Raw genomic sequence first — 21,165 nt, 5'->3', positions numbered from 1 at the left:
TTGCCTAAAGCAAACTTCCCCTCCCCAAGCAAATGTGTTGGTTGATCCTTAAGCAAAACTGAATAGGAACCAGTGATATTTCTCAGAAGGGTTGTTATAAGGTTGTTATAATCCCATTTGTACGGATATAGATCATCCCTAAGCGATCACCAGATTTTGCCCGAAGCAAACTTTGAAGTGAATTTGGAGGTTCCTCTTCTGGCAGAACATCTGAGGAAGTTTGTTGATAGTCAAATGTTTGTCAATAAGACAAACAGCTTGAGCTTGGTCTACTCAGAAGTGAGTCCCATTGATTTCAATGAAGCTGATTCTCAGGCAAGTTGCTACAGGATTGCAGTGGGAACACATCTTTTTCAGGTTACAAATTTTGGATACATTGCAATCCCAATGCACCTACAAAGACCCAGCCACCTGGAGGGAAATGTGATAATCAGAAATATATTTGGCCAGCATTTAGCTGACATTCCTACTACGGTTTCTGGATAGGTTTAGTTTTTGAAAAAAATAACAAACAAACACAAACACATACCAAACACAGGGTATTGCAAGCTGCTTTTGGAATCGTCATTTCAAAAGTAGCTTCCCATGTAGGAAAACATGAAGTCCCTCAAAACCTTTTGGATGCATGGAATCAACCGGGTTCTGCCAGTGAGCAAGTGCTTCACCTCTACACCTTTAAACTGACTAAACATACTTTCAACAGTATCTGAAAATTTAAAAACAACCATCAAGTACAAAAATAAATACATCAAATGCCCAAATTAGGTGAACTAATTTAATGCCATTGGTAGAGGGCACTTAGTCTGTGACCCTCCAGAGGTTGTTGGACAGCAGCAGCCATCATCACTGGCTGAATCAAGATGGAGTTTACCACATCTGGAGGACAACAGATCGACCACCTATGGCAGCTCCCAATGTTCTCTTCAAGGCTTCCCCATGAAAACGTCCCAGTGTATCCGTGCTTGTGAAGAAAGAGCCAAGTATCTCTCAAACATCATATTAAATTCAAAAATCAATCCTAAATTCTTCATGAGTTGGTTTACTTCCTTCTTCATTTTCTATGTATGGACATTCTCTCGCGTTTTTATGCCAATAGGTCTGTTCATTTTTATTCCCTCTCTTGTGAGAGCAGAATCAGTTTTTTTTTTATTCCTTACCTCATGGCAGGTCAAGATGTTCTTGAATTTGTAATCCCATCATCTTGATTTATAGAAGAGCCATATGACATACTTCTTAAAAGGTCTATTAAAATTTATTAGTGCTAATTTTTCATCTCCCTCAGACTGTACACTTGAACCCAGCATAATAAAGCAAAGCTGAATTTCAAAGCAAAGGCATCTCTTCTTTAAAAAAAAATAAATCAACGAATTAGGCCATTTATGTTAAAAACTATACAGCTGTATTTAGAGATTGCTATTGTAAAACATGCAACTTGTCGCAAACTCTGGGAAGGGTCCCAAGATTCAGAAGAGAAATTTTGATGAATCTATTAAAGTCTGTTCCAAAGGAAATGCAATCATGCCATTTTTGTTTTGGCGTTGAAGTCATCCCAAGCTTTGGGGATGACTTTGTTGGCATATAGTGGCAGCATTTTCTCCAGTGATTCTTACGCTAACTGCAACACCTGTTTGCTATCAGTATAACGTTGCGTGCTGGGTTAACATTGGTGGGAATTGCATGACTGGGAAGTTCACCATAGCACTAATGGATATGGTGGCTCCACTGGTGCAACTAGCAAGCAGCATGATTTCCGGCCCCCCTCCCTGTACACAAACTGGGGCTTAGGCCATGGAGCAACAGCCCCTTTACATAGCCCTTTCCTGTATTGGACTGTAAGCTTATTTCGACTCAGCTTGTGCTTAAATGAATTCTGCACAGTATCTAGTCTTTTAAGATGCTCAACACATAATACATATTGCCATTGTGTTGGGAAATACCATGAAATGTGAGTGTTGTGCTTAGCCACAGATGCACTTAGTTTAGGACTGCATTGGCAAACTTCTCTACGAGTTTCTCTAGTTCCACGGGTTAAGTCCGATTTTCAATGTCAACGGAGCTATTAGGATTCATCCATTGTATGAGGCGCTCCTCTTGATGTCGTTTTCACTTTAGAGCTTGGTAAATAAAGTGCCCGAGACTCTGACAATTTTATGCTTTTGCCGATCTTTAAATCAAAAACAGCTGAATCGATTTAAGTACTCTTTTGTAAGAGGAAAAAATTGCATCCGGGCTGACAGGCTGTGTACCAAATTTCATCCCAAAGCGATTTCAAATGACTGAGTTATAAACCTCTATAATGAAAACAGTGACATAGCCTGAACTATTGCTGAACACAGGGTGCCTGGGTAACAATGGAGAAACATTGTGTTCCCATTGAAAGTGACGAGGAGCTGATCACCATTTCTTGCTTTGGAAACATTTCCCACCTTTCATATTACCATTTGTCTTTGGGAAAGAAAAAGAGTCGACTCTTACTTTTCATTCTGGTATTTAATTAACTTTGGCTGGAATCATTTTTCTTTTAAAATCTTTTAAATCTCAGGGGCTTTCTTATCTTGCACATCCCACCAAAACCCTCACAGACTGCTTATCTTTTCAGTTCTTGGCAGGGTCAGGGTATGCTTCAAGGGGTTTGGCAGTATCATGGAGTCTCGGGTCCCATCCATGCGGAGCTTGGTCTTGACTTTGCCACATGCTGTCTCAAATTTGCCTGTACTTGAAAAGTTACAGATTTTCACTGAGAGTCTGCATTCATATCTGAGCTGAGTGACAGGCCATAGTCCCTCTCTCCAAGCACTTGGTTTTGTGTGACTCCTAGAGAAGTTTTTCTATTTCTGCACCAAAACTGCTTTCAGCGCCTTGGTATCAGAGAGTTGCCAAAGGCAACTTCACCTCTGTATCAAGTCTAGGCCTTAGGGCCACATCAAACTGGTCCAGTTTGCTTCACACCTTCTCACAGGAAAATGTATGAAAGCTGCATGTCCACCACATTCACTGCTTGTGAATATATGTCTTACGTTCTGCCTAATCGTGCTGGGAAGCAACAGCCAGTCTTCCCATCAGATCCTCACTTGGGCATGAAAGCCGTATCTGGCTTGCACACTTTTGCCTACATGGTAGTCAGATGTGTTGAAGCAGGTCCCAATTCATTAAAATACTTGCAAGTTTCTGGGCCATCAAACCTCTGATCAAAAAGACTCTGATTATGCTAAGTAAAATAATAATAATAATAATAATAATAATAATAATAATAATAATAATACTAATACTTTGGATCATAATACTGTAGAACTTGTTTCTGATGAAGATAGGAGAGCACAAATATCACTTTTTTGGAGTTCATATATGAAATGAACAGGAAAATCATCCGCATGTTTTCTCATAAATAAGCCGCAGTGGGTTCAGTGGCGCTTATGCCCAATTAAGGCTGCATGGGATTGTAGTCTAAACAGGTCAACTGCAACCTTGTCATAGAGTTTATCTTAAAACTTCTTTATTCATTTACAGGAAAAGTTTTGTGCAGCTCGAAAACTCATATGCTCACCAAGAGAAATGGTTCCAATAAAAAAGTGATATTGACTTCCTTGCATTGCCCTTTCCATTCTCATTGGCCATCATGGATATTGCCTCCCTACCAAAGTTGTCTTGACTTTAAACTTTATTCCTTTCCCATCCCATCCTCGTCAAAGAATTGATGATCAAGACAGATTGGAAATGCCGTTCATAAGCCAAGCAGACTGGGGAGAATATATAAGGGTGTTCTCTTGGACATTTACTGCGCCCTTGCAAAACTGTCATGAAAATTTACCAATGCAGACACAAGTGGGCAAGCTGAATTTTTCAAGGTCGATTTACCGTATTGTGAGCACCAATTACTTCAGATTCAAGTGAGGTTTCACACATCTGGTGTAAAAGGAATGTCTTTATAAGTTTTCTTGGGGAGAAAATGCTTTTGGCTTACATGAAACTTCTCATTGATTTTTATAAAGATCTTGATGTAAGGCTGCAGTTATTGAGGCTAAGAAAGCAATGTTCATGCCTTATATTTGATCTTTCTGTGCTTGAAAAATGTATTAGATATTGTGGGTCTTGCCATAAGCTAAACATTTATTTTCAGGAATGTCCATTTGGCATGAGATTGTGTTAGGAGAATTTTGAGATCACAAACCTCGAATATGAATACTTGCTGAAATGGATGATAGGATTAGGCCTTGCACCTTATACTTCTATACCTTCTTTTTGTTACTTTCTAAATAAGATTTTGTCAGCCTTAGTGGAGAAGTATTTGAAATTCACACAATATTTTTGCCAGATTGGTGTATTGAATCAATTATGCTTGTAGGCAGGGGTTTAATTGCTTATTACGTTTCTATCCCATCCAATGTAAGGGCTGTCAGATGAAAGGACCAGGGCTTTATTAGCCTTTAATTAAGGCAATATAGGTCCAGCTGAACTTTGGGGGGTTGTAGGTGAAGTCTGTGGCTAGTGGGTGGGGTACACAAGCAAAGTGTTCCTGCTCCCAATCTCTGGCATCTCCCTGTAGGAATGGGAAGGACCACCCCTTTTGCTTTTGAAACCCTGAAGAGCTGCTCCTAGTTAGCATCCCATCTATCTTCCTGCTCATGGAATTCCCACGCAACATGGAGTTATGCCTTGGGTTGCTGGGAGAATGAAATATACAGACGGCATGGGGTGAGATGGTGAGATGGTTTGTTCCTATGCTCACTTCTGCTGCAGTCCACAAACACCAATGAACCATCCTCCAGATATCTGAGCATCTCCTGGTACAGCTTAGCTATAGAGCACTTTGCAGTAGAGCTGGAGAGCCCTTTGCTTCTGTGGAAAGAAAGGAGCTGAGATGCTACCCCTTTAAAAAAAAAAGCTGAGGCTTCTCAGGGACCTGGTGGGAAACACCCAGGAGCCCATCCTAAGCCTCTACTAACTCTCCATGTCTATTGGGCAGTGAGTTCCTCCATTGACTGGGAAACCAATTTAACTCTGTTCTGGATTCTTGCTTGCTATTTCTACTGAGAGAAGGCAAAGTGCTCGGTTGCGTTTCCTCCCCCCCCCCCCTTGTCTCCATTATAAAACAACGTTCAGCAATTTCCAGGCAAGAGAGAGATATAATTATTGTCTCTGGACAGCAGCCATTCTATCTATGGCCTCCCAGGCCCCCAAGCAGGTAGCAGGCCACCTGTCATCCAGCTGGCTTTTCAAGGAGGAATCTTCTCATATGCCAGGCATAACCTGAGTCAGCCGTCCCCTCTGAGACCTTACCAATCATCTTCTTTAATGATTGAAAGCTGTGCTCTGGCTTGAAGACTCACTCGGGACATCCTTTCTTGGTGCTTGCCCATTTGTTGCTCCATGAGTGTAAATTGTTTAAAGAGTAACGTTCAGAAAGCTGTTCACCTCCCCATTTCCTTCTGTAAGCTCCTCACTGCATGGGGTCTTCTCTTTTCTTTTCCTGCTTTTTGATTTCTTTCATATTACTTTGAAAAATACCATGGACACCGATAGTCTACACCACGGACTGGCTGGATGCAAAGGATTGGTGGGAGGCGGCAGCAAGGAAACCCCCAAGGGAGCCCCCTGGGAAGTCACTCAGAGCCAGGGGATTGGTGGCGGGATGACAGTGAGTGGTCAGAGGGAGAGGGTGGGGGAGAGCAGATTGGGAGGAGGAAGAGTCATATGCAGAGGAGGTAACAGGGTTTAGTGAGCAGGAAGAGTCAGGGCAGAGGACAGTTCAGACTCGGAGGCAGAAGAGGGGTCTGGAGAGGTGTGGGGCCAGAACACTGAAGCCCAGGAGTCTCCCCCTCCTGCTGCAGAAGCCAGGCTTCTCCCCATCCCCTTGGTCTCCCAGGGCACACAGGGAAATGAAGTGGGCTGAAATCAGTTGTTCGCAGGCGTAGTTTGAGACTGCTTTGGAAAGACCCGGGGAAGGAGTAGCATTAGTGGGTACTGAGAAGGCAAGGCATTCAGTCCTCACCCCTGCCTCCTCCAGGCAAGATCTGCAGAGAAGGGTTGCTGGGACCACTAGACCGAGTGCTTCTGTTTCACTTTGAAGAAAGAGTTAACTTTACTAAGTTCTGGAGATCTGTTGTTTTTTTGCTGCCCCACACCTGACCCGAGCCTTGACAGTCAATTGCGTTTATCTTTGCATTATTCCATTTCTAGCCCACCTTTCTGTCATTTTATTTTTCTTCACTTTTTTATTAAATTTATATACTGCCCTATACCCAGAGGCCTCAGGGCGGTTCGCAGAACAATATCAAAACATTAAACCACAATATAGCAATACCCACTCACCACCACCCACGCAAAAAAACAAAAAATACACGTTTCAAAAGGCCATAGAATGTTAATCAAATCAACCAAAGGCCAGATTAAAAATGGAATGTTTTTGCCTGGCACCTAAAGGTGTATAAGGAAGGCCCCAGGCGTACTTCCCTGGGGAGAGCATTCCACAGACAGGGAGCCACTGCACAGAAGGCCCCGTTCTCATGTTGCCACCCTCCAGACCTCTCGAGGAGGAGGCACACAAAGAAGAACATGAAGGACATTGGGGCTTTTAAGCCACTTTCCTGAAGGGAAGCGCCCTCTCCCCACAGCCACTAAGGGCCACTGTGGGGTTGCACTCCTTTGCTGTGACGTTTTCCTGCTCCTGGTCTCTGGCGTCCCCAGGAAGGACTGGAACAGAAACCCACCTGTCCCCTTTGAACGTCTGAAGAGCTGCTGAGATAGATGGATCAGTGATCTGACTCAGTATAAGACAGCTTCCCATCTTTCTTTTCTCATCATGGATTTCCCAGGTACCTCATTGATTTTTGTGGATTGTAGTAGGAAGAGCACAGCAGGGAGATGGCCAGCCTTCGGTGGAAGCTTATTTTGTCCCCCGTCCCCCCCACAGAAAGAACTGCTCTAGCAGCCAGTTGCCCCGGGACTGCAGAGCTGTAGACTCCTAAGGCCTGGAAGTGTCTGTTGTTTCTTCATTCTCTATTATTGCATTCTATATCATTGCCATCTGTTGCAAGCTACCTCAAGGATCATCTGAATGAAAGGTGGGGTAGAACCTTTCAATTTAATTACCGTATTTTTTGCACCATAACACTCACTTTTTTCCTCCTAGAAAGTAAGGGTAAATGTCTGTGCGTGTTATGGAGCGAATGCCTGCGGGTGGCGGGGGAATCTGCTGCAGTCGTGAGCAGAGGATCCATGGTTCCCCTTCCTTCCCTCCTCCGTGGTTACAAAGCATGGATCCACATGGATCCTCAGGATTTTTGCATTGGGCCACTCCAAACTCACTGTCAGATCACATGTCTGTGGCCACAGCATGAACCACAAAAATCATATATCCATTATTTCGTTTAGAATATTTTTTTTCTTGTTTTCCTCCTCTAAAAACTATGTGCGTGTTATGGTCTGGTGCGTGTTATAGAGCGAAAAATACGGTAGTTAAGGTGGAGCTTCAGCTAAAGATTGAAATTGTCATGATGACAAGAAAGATGGGCAAAGGGAGCCAAAGAGACCTAGACCCAAAACAGCTCTGAGTGGCACTCCTCTTACTAAACCGAATGTGCTCACCACTCTAATTGCCAATGCCTGTCAAATAGGGCTTTCATCAGGGGGATGCCCTACCTGCATCTATAGAAAATGGCTTTCAATTTAGCAGTGGAAATTCAAGCTGCATGTCACTTTCCGGACCCATTTTCTTAACTGTGGGAGGATCGCTGTGGGGTTTTTTTTGCGAATGTGTTGTTGCTGCAATAAGTTGGCGGCAACTGTTTATTGCTGTAGATTTTTTAGCCTGCTGTATCCTTCCCGCTGTTTTAAGACCTCGGCCATTGCTGCTTTCTTTCCCATCTCTTCCTCTTTAAGAGTGCCCAGCCCTCTCCCCTAAAGGTGCCATGGGGGAAGAAATGCTTCAAATCCCTATTAGCTCTCTGACCCTGCTGGCGCAGTTCTTGCAGATGGGCTTTGCTGAGCTGGCTTTTGGCCACTTACAGTGGCTAATTAATACAAAGCGCTGCATAGTCTCCAAGCTGCTTAGCCAGCAGGGATATCTAAAGCTCCTTTGTTCTTCGGCTTTTGTTCCATTTCAGATCTTTGCACAGAAGCATGATCCTCCAATATCCCTGAGCTCTGGAAATGGATGCAAAAAAAAAAAAAAAAAAAAATCACTCTGCAGAGTGCAGGAGGTAGTGTCCACTGTAGATTCCAGACATTGAAGCAAACTCCCAAGTGTTTGAGTTATTTTTTATTTATAAAGATCCTAGCCCTCGCAGGTAGAAGCATGTGGGCATTTTTATTTTTTATTTGTTCAACAGGCAAGGATAGGCAGCCTGGATCTACCTACTTTTCTGACCTACCTCTGTTTTTCTGTGAGTCCTCGTCTATATTTCCGGTGCTGGAAATGTGGTTTATTGTATACCCAGTGTATTCTAGAAAAATCCTTCTTCCAGGGCACTCAAAACATATGAACACTCAAAACATTGGGGGGATACAATCTATTTCAGAGAAACAGACCAGACAAGAAAGGAGGAGGAGTGGCGTTATATGTCAGGGATGTGTATACCTGTGAAGAGATCCAAGATTTAGAACCTCAAAGCCAAAGTGAGAGCATTTGGGTCAAAATTAAGGGAGAGAAGAATAACAGAGACCTCATTGTGGGAGTTTACTATAGATCCCCAAGCCAAACGGAGGACATAGATGCTGCCTTCCTGGAACAGATGGCCAAGCATGCAAAAGGAAGGGAGATAGTAGTAATGGGGGACTTCAATTACCCGGATATTTGTTGGACGTCAAACTCAGCCAAGAGCATAAGGTCAAACAGATTCCTCACTGGCCTTGCAGACAACTTCATTGTCCAGAAAGTGGGAGAAGCAACAAGAGGAACAGCCATTTTAGATCTGGTCCTAACCAATGTTGATGACCTGGTTAGTGGGGTAGATGTGGAAGGATCATTAGGCGCGAGTGATCATGCTCTTCTGAAGTTTACTATACAGCGGAAAGTAGCAGCCAAGCATACTAGGACTCAATTTCTTGACTTTAAGAAAGCCGACTTCATAAAACTTAGGGAAGTGCTGGGTGAGATCCCATGGACAGCAATACTAAAAGGAAAGGGAGTTCATGATGGCTGGGAGTTTGTTAAGAGGGAGATAGTAAAAGCACAACGTCAGGCAATACCAATGAGACGAAAACATGGAAGGTGCCTAAAGAAACCAGGGTGGCTATCTAAAGAACTTTTAACTGAATTAAGATTAAAAAAGGATGTGTACAAAAAATGGAAAAGGGGGGAAACCACCAAAGAGGAATTCAAACAAATAGCCAGCACGTGTAGACACAAAGTCAGAAAAGCTAAAGCACAGAATGAACTCAGGCTTGCTAGAGAGGTTAAAAGCAACAAAAAAGGCTTTTATGGGTATGTTTGTAGCAAAAGGAAGAACAAAGAAACAGTGGGGTCACTCAGAGGAGAAGATGGTGAAATGCAAACAGGGGACACAGAAAGGGCTGAACTCCTCAATGCCTTCTTTGCCTCAGTCTTCTCCGATAAAGAAAACAATGCCCGACCTGAAGAATTTGGAGCAAATGATTCAGCAAAGGAAACACAGCCCAGAATAACTAAGGAGATAGTACAAGAATATTTGGCTAGATTAGATGTATTCAAGTCTCCAGGGCCGGATGAACTGCATCCAAGAGTATTAAAAGAACTGGCAGATGTGATCTCAGAACCACTGGCAGTCATTTTTGAGAATTCCTGGAGAACAGGCGAAGTCCCGGCAGACTGGAGGAGGGCAAATGTTGTCCCTATTTTCAAAAAGGGGAAAAGAGAGGACCCAAATAATTACCGCCCAGTCAGTCTGACATCAATAGCAGGGAAGATTCTGGAACAGATCATTAAGCAAACAGTCTGTGAGCACCTAGAAAGGAATGCTGTGATCACCAATAGTCAGCATGGATTTCTGAAAAATAAGTCATGTCAGACTAACCTGATCTCGTTTTTTGACAGAATTACAAGCCTGGTAGATGAAGGGAACGCAGTGGATGTAGCCTACCTTGATTTCAGCAAGGCATTTGACAAGGTGCCCCATGATATTCTTGTAAAGAAGCTGGTAAAATGCGGTCTTGACTATGCTACCACTCAGTGGATTTGTAACTGGCTGACTGACCGAACCCAAAGGGTGCTCATCAATGGTTCCTCTTCATCCTGGAGAAGAGTGACTAGTGGGGTGCCACAGGGTTCTGTCTTGGGCCCGGTCTTATTCAACATCTTTATCAACGACTTGGATGATGGACTCAAGGGCATCCTGATCAAATTTGCAGATGACACCAAACTGGGAGGGGTGGCTAACACCCCAGAGGACAGGATCACACTTCAAAACGACCTTGACAGATTAGAGAACTGGGCAAAAACAAACAAGATGAACTTTAACAGGGAGAAATGTAAAGTATTGCACTTGGGCAAAAAAAATGAGAGGCACAAATACAAGATGGGTGACACCTGGCTTGAGAGCAGTACATGTGAAAAGGATCTAGGAGTCTTGGTTGACCACAAACTTGACATGAGCCAACAGTGTGACGCGGCAGCTAAAAAAGCCAATGCAATTCTGGGCTGCATCAATAGGAGTATAGCATCTAGATCAAGGGAAGTAATAGTGCCACTGTATTCTGCTCTGGTCAGACCTCACCTGGAGTACTGTGTCCAGTTCTGGGCACCACAGTTCAAGAAGGACACTGACAAACTGGAACGTGTCCAGAGGAGGGCAACCAAAATGGTCAAAGGCCTGGAAACGATGCCTTATGAGGAACGGCTAAGGGAGCTGGGCATGTTTAGCCTGGAGAAGAGGAGGTTAAGGGGTGATATGATAGCCATGTTCAAATATATAAAAGGATGTCACATAGAGGAGGGAGAAAGGTTGTTTTCTGCTGCTCCAGAGAAGCGGACACGGAGCAATGGAGCCAAACTACAAGAAAGAAGATTCCACCTAAACATTAGGAAGAACTTCCTGACCGTAAGAGCTGTTCGACAGTGGAATTTGCTGCCAAGGAGTGTGGTGGAGTCTCCTACTTTGGAGGTCTTTAAGCAGAGGCTTGACAACCATATGTCAGGAGTGCTCTGATGGTGTTTCCTGCTTGGCAGGGGGTTGGACTCGATGGCCCTTGTGGTCTCTTCCAACTCTAGGATTCTATGATTCTATGATTCTAACAGTACAAACAGGATAACAAAAAGAAAAGAAAAGAAATTATGCTACCTTGAACAAATAAAATGCATGTTTTTGCAGAGTTTACTATGGAAATTTATATGAGATTTGACAGTTGCAAAATCAGGGGTGGGAGCATGGTTGCACTTATAGCCCAGGGATGGTTTCATAAAATAATGTAATGTGTGAAGAAAATAAGCTAAATGCTAAGAAACCAAAGTCCCTCGTGGGCTGGATAATCTTGACATTTAATATGGCTTTGCATGTAGTCATAAAACATTACTGACTCCTTGAGTTTTTGTGAGTTACTCCCTGATGAGAGGCGCCTTGAAGCAGCCCATGGTGGAAGTCAGAACGTTCCATGTTATCCCATATCTCATAACAAGAAATCAACCTCTGGGTTGGATCTCCACCATCATCATTGATCTTGTGTGGATTATGGATCTTTCTCTGTCTGCAAAAAACGATGCTTGGTTTGCTGCTCGAACTACCTCTTGCTGGGCTTTTGGTACCATCAAGCATTGTTACTGATGGCTCCCCTGGGTTGCCTGAAAGCCAGCAGTTCACAAGGGGAGTGTAACCATGAGTTTTGTGTCCTTTTAAAGGAATACTGCAAGGAGCGATGGGATAACTACTTTGCCTGCAAAGGACTGCTTGCTCCTGTGCAAGATGGCCTGTTGGCGGATACCATCTGGAGAGGCCCTTCTCTCAGAAGCCAGGAATCCTCAGTTGGGGTGCCTTGGCTTTGCAGTGTCTTATCCACCTGGCACCCATTTTTAGGAGTTTTGTTTGCCTGAGCCTTCAGGGTAACTTAATTTGTGCTAGGTTTCCCCTCACACGGCTGTTTGGTTTGGTGCCCTCTTCCCATTTTTTAGCCAACAATCGTTTTTTGGTTTTGCAATTTGTACTTGCAGCATACCTTGAAAATGATGGTCGAAAGTCTTGATCAGAGAAATGGGAATGGCAGGTCTTTATTCCCCACTGAAGTGGGCACAGAGGTCAAGGTTTCTAATATCAATGTGGGGTAATAGTTAGAGCATTGGCCAAGGACCTGCAACATATCAGGATTCACATGGCCATAAAGCTTACTGGGTGAGCCAGTCACACACTCTCAGCCTGACCTACTTACCTAACCTAGTGCTCTCAGTGTTCATGGCACTAAATAGAGGTCCTCGCCCCAAAGATCTTACAAATTATAATTCAACTCAGGGGAAATAACAGAGGAAGGGGAGGTGATGGGGTAGACAGGGAACCAATGTGTGATTCTCTCCATTGAAAAGAAAAAGGGCGTGTCTGCCTATATTCCAAGGAACATTTCCCAAGTGCGATGTTGTCTAAATGACGAAGGAAAAAATAACTTCCCATCCTCTCCACAGGTTGGTGTTATAGGAGAAGAAGAGGAATGGATAACTTTGTGTGAAGTGGAGAAAGAATCAGATGCTCAGATGCTGGAGATCCCAAACCTCACGCCTTATACTCATTACAGGTGAGAACAGCAAGTAATTAATTGCTGCGCCAACATGCTACCAAGTGTCAGCGAGGGGCAGCTTCCCAGCCTGCAGGCAGCTGGTGGGAGGAATGATGGAGGAAAATTTACACCTTGAAAGCGTTTGCACTTCAACGACCCCACTTGATGCATTTTAATTGTCACCTTCATGTAGCAAAATAATTAATCAATCTGGCAATGGGAGCAAGGTATGTAAAGTGCACTGCTAAATAGTGCCGTTGAATAACTGAACACATACCTGATGCAGATTTTGTCTAGACTAAAAGTTGCACCCGTTCAATTAAAATTGATCTTGTTTCGTTTGTGGGGAAGCTGAACTGAAATTGGCTGAATGCTCATTATATCACTTTGGCTTGATTCAGTGGGTGAAGGCAGTATAACTCAGTTCTCTTTTCTTCTCACCCCAACCTCATCATTCTACTTAAGTGAACTCAGGGGTGCTGTAGAACCAAACAAGACTCCCATCAATGTCAAGTGCTGTCAATAAGAGGGACATCCCACTCCTAATTTAATTTAACAGTTCTACCTGCCCTTCTTTGACTATATTTGAAAATTCCACCTCCTTAGCCTGTGAAGCTGCCCCAGAAATGTGGATTTAAGGATCAATAACTTTTCTGAAGCTCAGCAGGTCTGGGTCTGGCTGGTGCCTGAGAGGCCTTATTCCCAGGCTTCGGTAAAAATACAAAACAAACAAAACCTTTGGTGCAAAACTGGGGTGGAAACACTTTTAAACTGCTGCTTTGTTTATTGTTGTTGCTTTTTAATCCCTTGTTTACTATATTTGTTTTTGCCTTAATTTTTGTCCTGGAAATGTCTTTACATCAAAGGGCAGGCTGCACTTTCACCAGGTAGACAGATAAATGCAAATCAAACACTCCAGCGCATTTACTTTTAAATAACCTCACCATTTCAATAAAAAATTATATTATTATGTATTTCAATATAAAATGACATTTGAAAAAAATTACATAGAAGGTTAGCTGCATATTAGCGTGGCACCACAAAAGCAGGCAACCAGTGGCACTTTCATCAGCCTCACTTCCCTTCTCACCTTCTGCCTCTCAGCCACCATTGTTTATTTCACAATAAATGTGTTAGGACTTAAAAGTGCCATGGGCTTTTTTTGTTGTTTCTGATCTAAGAGAGTCTCTGGAAAGTATTTGCAAATGCAATAAGGTTGCTGATAGCATTTCCCTTGTTCATACTTATTCCTCAGCATCAACTTAATGTGTCCCTCTTGACAAGGCATTTCGGTCTAAATAAGTTATATCAAATGGTGAGGAACAAGGGCAAAGGTCTGTAATGTTGCTATTTTAGCAAGTACTCTTCACAATAGAACATTGTTGCCTAAAAGCATTCTGAGATCCTGGAGTGGAGGAGTTTTTAGCAGCAATTGCTTTGTGAGTCACGTTCCCACGATTCAGAAAATAGGCCTGGTGTATGTTTGACCAGATTCAGTTATTTATATAAGTCATCTGCTGCATTCATACAGTGGTGCCTCGCAAGACGAAATTAATTTGTTCCGTGAGTTTTGTCATCTTGCGATTTTTTTGTCTTGCGAAGCACGGTGTTGGGGAAGTTTTGGAAAAGCTTCAAAAATCACCAAAGTCTTTAAAAACCTCAAAAAAGGCTACCACACTGCGTTCTATGAGTTGCTCCTCGAAGTCAAGTCGCAACTGTATTAATGGTGTTAAGAAAAAGGAAACAAACTTGCAAGACGTTTCCGTCTTGCGAAGCAAGCCCATAGGGAAAATCGTCTTGCGAAGCAACTCAAAAAACCAAAAACCCTTTCGCCTAGTGAGTTTTTTGTCTTGCGAGGCATTCGTCTTGCGAGGTACCACTGTACATGCTTCTGATAAAGCTAAGTGTTGGGACAGAAGTGGTGAGAGAGTTCTCCGTAGAGGAAAATGGAGCACTTCTTTGTAAGGAGCAAGGGAGCACCAGAAAATAGAAACAGCCTTTCTTTCTGGCTTATTTCATTCGAGCTCGACACCTTTGCTACTTTTACAGTAATGCATATGCATTTCCTTGGCTCTGTATCCCCAGCCTTTGAGTTGAAGTTGGGTGAAATTTTTCATCATCATAATAGATTGCATTAACAGCACTTTTGGATGTTTATGAGACCAACTGAATAATGTCATCTGAGAAAAGGCATGAAGGAATATGCTGGGGAATAGCTCTGACTGACCTACTTGCTTATCATATTTAAAAGCTGTTCCTGCTTCATTTCCCTGTATCAGATTGCCACACAGGAACAGGACAGGAGGGTGGGCAGGCAGGGGGACAGCTGCTGGCAATGCTACCTGGGTGCATTGCTTGATGAGAAGTCCATTATACGACACTAGCTAACCCAACATAAGAGTCTGCTCTGATCCATCCATTACGCTTTTGCAAATTGATCTCCAAACTGAATTTCTTCCCTCACATTCGCCATCCTTTTGAGCCCTCTGAAGCTATTGTGTGACTGTCCATAAGATGATGAAATGAGTCGCGTCTCCCAAATGCCACTTGGGCTTATCAGCTCCATCATCTTGCCAGGTCTTGGCACGGCATTCCTACATGATGAAAAGGTGGGAGGGAATAGAAAGCACTAATTATTGGACTTAGACTGCATCTTTGTCAAATGTGCTTCTTTTGTACTGTGCCCTGTCAGTGTTTGGGAAATTAATGGTGTTGTTTTGCTTAATGCATTTTCCTTTAATGCACTTCCTTAACGAGATCTGAGCAGATAGACTAATGGCATTACACAAGCTCGCACAACCTTTCTTCAATCCCAGTCTTTTAATGCCAGAAAGCCAGCAGTCAGCAGGGACAAGTTGAGCAGCTAACGTGTTAGCACAAGGAAGCCTGAACGGACAGCCTCTCCTGTCTCTTTTGTTATGATGGCCGTATGCACCTCTAATGCCTTTTCTAAAACTGGTGCCATCACAAGGAGGAGTGATTGCTGTCATAATTTGGAACAAATGGGATTGGTTTTGATCCAAGTGTTCATATTTGGAAATCTTGCATCAAAGGCAAGCTATTTGTTCCACATCAATGGTGTTTGGGCAGGGATCATTAGGGAAGTCTTTGGCAATGGACTCATTCCAGAGAAAGTTGCTCAAACCTAAATGGATTTAAGGATGCGGTTGCTTCTTTCTGGATTGAACTCGATGTGATAGCCACATTTGCAAAGAGAAGGGAAGCAACCTCTAATTGGTTTAATCAGTGGGTTAATCAACTAAAGCTTTAGGTAATGATGGCCAGTTCTAATTGGGGAGAACAAATTTTAATCAGGGAGGCTGAGAGTCAAGCTCACCCTTGTTCATTTTTAGATGCTGTTTGGTCTTTGTGTGAAACTGTAATAAAGAATGAAATAATAAAGAATGAAACAGGGAAATATTCAGGTTCTGAGGGGAAACAAACCATGACCTCTGGCTCAGCATGACATCCCAACTAGGAATCCTGGTTAGTTTTGCTCCAACAAACCATGATCAATAAGCCAAGAACAAACGTTGGCCACAGTTAGTGGCATGTTGGGAGTGAAATTTTAGAAACTAAAATTTCTGTAATTACTTGAAAGCCCAAACAAGAAATCTGCCATTTTCTTATATTGCACTTTCCAATATATGTTTTTTGACCTGCTCATTGGGCTGTCATTATCATTCTTTCAGTTTGAGTTATCTGATCAAAAAGAATCTATTTGCCCCTTGAAAATCTCACAGTTGTAACAAAGCAAGGAACATATGTCACCTGCCATTTATCTTTGACCAATGCTGCTGTTAGTCACTTTAAAAAAATCAGTTTGATGAAGAAGGATTTCCAGAGGTTCTGTTTTCAACCCTGCGTGGCTCTTCTAAATCTTTCTGTACACTTTCTGTTTGTTCCTCTCTGTGTCCTTCAGGTTCAGGATGAGGCAGGTGAATGTGGTCGGGCAAAGTCCTCTCAGCCAGCCGTCGCGTGTCATCCAAACTCTCCAGGCACCGCCAGACGTTGCGCCAGGGAGTGTGACTGTGCGCACAGCCAGTGAGACCAGCTTGTGGGTCCGCTGGGTGGTAAGTTGATCGTAACAAGACAGCGCAGGAGGAGGAACAACATTCAAACTTTTCCCTTAGGCAGGGAGTCCAAAACTCACAAATGACTTTTGCAGAGAAAGCCATTTATTTCCTTTTTCCCAAGCGCCGCGGTCATATCTGAAGCTCCACATTTCTGGCTATATGCCAGGATAGGATGTGCTCACTAATGGACCAAACAATAAAAGCATAGCAAGGAATTATAAATGTGATATAATTGGAATAGACCAGATGCTGCCTCTTGTTTGTTTATGTTGATGTGTTTCTGAAGAAATGCCATGAAATTTGGTTCATTGTGTAGCCACTTTCATCCTAAGTTACTGAAATTGCAAAGAGATTTTTTCCCCCCTAGACAGAAGGAAACAGTGTCAATGTGGAGGTTATATCCATGTGATAGATTGCAGAGCTAAGTGATTAACTCTGGAATCGGGTGATAAATTGCAGGGCCATTGATAAATGAATTTATCATGTGGCTTTGACTGCTGTACCCACCCCTCAGCCTATCTGACTGAAATCCATTCAATTATTCCAGTTTCCTCTGCTATTCCACTCCAAACAGCCTTCCCAAGGATATTTCTTCCTGGTTATCTTCTCAGCACCCAGTGGGTGCTCCCAGAGGTTCTTACGTAAGACGGGAACTGCTGCAGCTCGTCTGGCAATCAGGAAAACATTTTGTGCATACGTTTTCTGAATGCTCAGAACCCCTTTGAATTCTCTAAGTCATCAGGGCATTCCTATAACAACAGGGAAGAAATGTCTGCTTGTATTTGGCATCTGGTCTTGGGAGCCTGCTGCTCAAGGGAAAACAAACTGCAAATCCTGCCAGGTGCACCCAAGCTTTGGGTGTGTGCCTAAAGTAGCTCTTTGGATCCCGGTCAAAGAGGCGGGAAGTTATTGTAAGCAGAGAAGATGGATGAATGGGCAGAGAGCCAGTGAGGCAGGCAAAGATGAAAGGGGCGTATCATGTGACTTTGCAATTAACTGCATTAATATTGTCGCTGGCCATTTGTGCGTCTCTGATAATGGTCCAGAAAGAACTATCAGCTCCGGAGATTTTTACACCCATGAATTAAAGCCTCATTTATGGGCCAATGAGACAAAAAAGAAAGAAGGAAGAAAGGAGAATATTCTGTGCTTCCTGAGTTGAGGAGCAAAGACAGATCTGCCTATCTGCAACGCGCTTGCAAGTTGTGGCAATGTTGAGCTGATCCTGTGCAGGGTTGGGATTAGAGGAGTTTTCTGCTCCCCTTCCCATCATTCTCCTTCCACTGAAGTAGATATGGACATGACTGATCCACTCCAGGGCTGGCTACTGCAGCCTTAACACCAGGGCCCTAAATGCATACAGTCGCACCTTGGAAGTCAAACAGAATCCGTTCTGGAAGCCCATTCGACTTCCAAAACGTTGGAAAACCCAAGCACGGCTTCTGACTGGCTGCAGGAAGCTCCTGCAGCCAATGGGAAGCTGTGGAAGCCCTGACAGACATTCAGCCTCCAAAATAACATTTGAAAACGGACACTCACTTCCAGGTTTCAATTGTTTGGGAGCTGATTTGTTCAGGAACCAAGGCATTTGAGATCCAAGGTACAACTGTACTGGTGCCAAGATCAATGTTCACGGTCCACAAGTGAACAAAATATTGCAGTGTGACATGTTCCTGTTCTGGTGCCAGCCAGCCAACTAGGTGTGCCCTATTCCAGGATATTCCATTTCATCCCAACTCTCCCTCATGTGCTCCTTTTGGGAGGGGAGGGGTGGTGTCCGCCTGTCAATGAACATTCAACATTCTTTGGCCACTGAGCACTCTCACTCCTCATTAGGGTGTTCTTGGGTTTCCCCCCTAAACTCCTGCAAGCCCCCCTAAAGAACCAAAACCTTCCAGATACCTCCCTTGGGATCTACACTTGGAGAATAAAAGGACTGTTAGTATATGGTGTTTCCTCCTTTCTGTGCCAGCTGAAAGATCTGACCCAATGTGGGTGACAAATGTCACAGAAGACCAGACCCTGCGCTTTTAAACCTCCATCTTGCCCATCACTAACATGCCACCCTTTCCCTCCATGCCCAGCCTCTGCCTGACTCCCAGTACAATGGGAACCCGGAGTCAGTGGGTTACAGGATCAAATACTGGTGTGTGGATGTGCAGCCTCTGATACTGACAAAGGTAATAAATGATCGGCTGGAGAGGGAGCACACCATCGAGGATCTAGAGGAGTGGACAGAATACGAGCTGCAGATCCAAGCTTTCAATGCCATTGGGGCAGGACCCTGGAGCGAGGTGATGAGAGGTCGCACACGGGAGTCAGGTAGGTTGTGTGGGACGACTCTCGGTGATCGCTAAACTCCTAAAATGATATCTGCTTTTCCTTCTGATTTTACACTGGCCTGCTGCTGGCTTGTTTAATGTATTTATATCCTGCCTTTCTCCCAAGCTGGGATTTGTGGCTGCTTCTACTGTTTAAAGACATCGTTATGAAGTACAAAGTAATTAGATGACATGAAAACAATGGTTACAATACATTAAAGCATGCTTAGAACCAGCATTAGAGTACAGTTTGCCCTGACAGAGCCCAGTGGTCAGCACAGTCTGCACTTCAGTTTCTAAAGACCTGTCTGAAAATGAGGGTCTTGGCCTGTTGGCAGAGGGATGGCAAAAAGGGAGCCAGTCTATTCTCCCTTGGAAGGGAATCTCACTATCTGGGAGCAGCCACAGAAAATGCATTCTCTGTGTCTCTTGTGTGACTACTAAGTGTGTTGATGGGACTGAGAGAAGATGCTTTTCTGAGAATCTTAGAACCCAGGCAAGTTCATATAGGGAGACATGATCTTTCAGGTAGCCTGGGCCCAAGGCAAGCTGACGTTGGATTTATTATTTATTTATTGCATTTCTTTGGATATATATGTATATAAAAGTCTCAAAGCAACTTAGCAATATGTAAAAGTGCCCTCAATGCATAAGCATAAGTCATATGCAGCTCCCTGATGCAGACGCGGCGCTCCGAGGCACAACCTTCCTTCTTGCCCAGGGACAATAAGACAGAACCTGGAGTGCAAGAGACTAAGGCACAAAGTTTAGCTTCGTATCTCTGCTGTTGAAAGCCATTTGAAAACCTTACTACAGGTATCAATAATAAATGTGGATTACACAAATATGTGGAGGATAAGGCTGCCAATGGCTATGTTTTACCTCCTGTGTCAGAGTCAGTCAGCTTCTGATACCAGTTTCTGCCAATTGCAAGTAGGGAGAGCGCGACAGCTGCTGCTTGCAGGCTTCCCAGAGGCATTTGATTTATCACTGTCAATCGTGGACTTTGGTCTGATCCAGCAAAGCTCTTCGAAAACTACACAATACATACAAATTCATGGGGGGGGGGGGGAAATGCCCTGAAATTTGTAAATGAAGCTCCTGCACAGGAGATAGGAATTTTGTGCAGAGGACTGCATGTGACGGGTGGTTGAGCTGAACTTGTTACCTTGTAGCCATTTTCTTGTGTTCAGCATCATCCCTCTGAGTCCCAGATACATCATTACCTTTGTTTGATGGCCTCAACAGTAAGGACTCCTGACCAGAACAGTGACTCAGTCATAGATGCAGAGGGTAGCCTCCTCTGAGGGTGAGTCATTCTGTCTCTTGCCCGCATTGGAGGTGATTGGATCATTCATTCAGTCCCAGTGCAAAGAGACAGCAGAACTCCCTATTCCATTTTTGCTGATTTACTGGGAGGCTGATGAAAAGGAGGCCACCTAGAGCCTCGTAGGAGCCTTTAATTATGAAATCAATTTCTTTCTCATTGCATGCTAGCAGCCCTCTCAAGCTGCAGAGAATTTGCTCAGGGAATGACAGGTACCGACTTCCTCAGCTACTAGTTATTAGAACCTTTGGGCGGCCAGGGAGGGCGGGCACAGAGAAATGGGTTTCAAAATGCATCTATTATTTTGCTTTCTACAACCTCTGCCAGCACATCTCTCAACAGCAAACATTTCACCTCTTGTAATCTGGGAACGTGCTTACTTGGGTGGTCCAGGTTTTGCAAGGAGAAATCTCCACCAGGCAAGGCTCTGGGGCTCCTGCCCAGCGGCAGCAAGACGAGGGATAAGCAAAGCTCGCTCATTAGCATCTGTGGAAGGTAGTTATTAAGCTGTTATCTAGATAACTTCAAGCAAAGCTCCTCTCTCTCAGCTCCAGCCCACATGCATCCGACGTAATTTACCTTTCTGCTGCGGGTGAATAATTGAGCGGAGTGACCTTTCTTGAATTAAGTATTCAACAGTGAAAGTAAATCACCGTCTTCGCTAACCTGCACAATGAGCAAGGGTTGTGTTTGCAATTTGTCTCCATAATCATAGAGGGGCTGCCCATTGCTACTGCATGGTTAAGGCTGCATCCCATTTATCACTTTAAAC

At 43.7% G+C, this 21,165-nt stretch overlaps 1 protein-coding gene across 8 annotated transcripts in view; it reads left to right on the top strand.

Moving 5' to 3' along the window:
* Window positions 1-21,165, top strand: part of SDK1 (sidekick cell adhesion molecule 1) — a 596,711-nt gene that overhangs the window by 467,135 nt on the left and 108,411 nt on the right. For all 8 annotated transcript variants that reach the window (XM_083474661.1, XM_083474660.1, XM_083474664.1 and 5 more), the window contains exons 24-26: window positions 12,578-12,687; window positions 16,592-16,742; window positions 18,830-19,067. In XM_083474661.1, the coding sequence (XP_083330787.1) occupies window positions 12,578-12,687; window positions 16,592-16,742; window positions 18,830-19,067 (499 nt within the window). The remainder of the gene's footprint in view (window positions 1-12,577; window positions 12,688-16,591; window positions 16,743-18,829; window positions 19,068-21,165) is intronic.

The sequence above is a fragment of the Podarcis liolepis genome (assembly GCF_965112155.1).
Source record: "Podarcis liolepis genome assembly, chromosome: 14".
NCBI classification, from domain to species: Eukaryota; Metazoa; Chordata; class Lepidosauria; order Squamata; family Lacertidae; genus Podarcis; species Podarcis liolepis.
The sequence above is the reverse complement of the archived record's forward strand: the minus strand, read 5'-3'. Positions and strand labels throughout refer to the sequence as shown.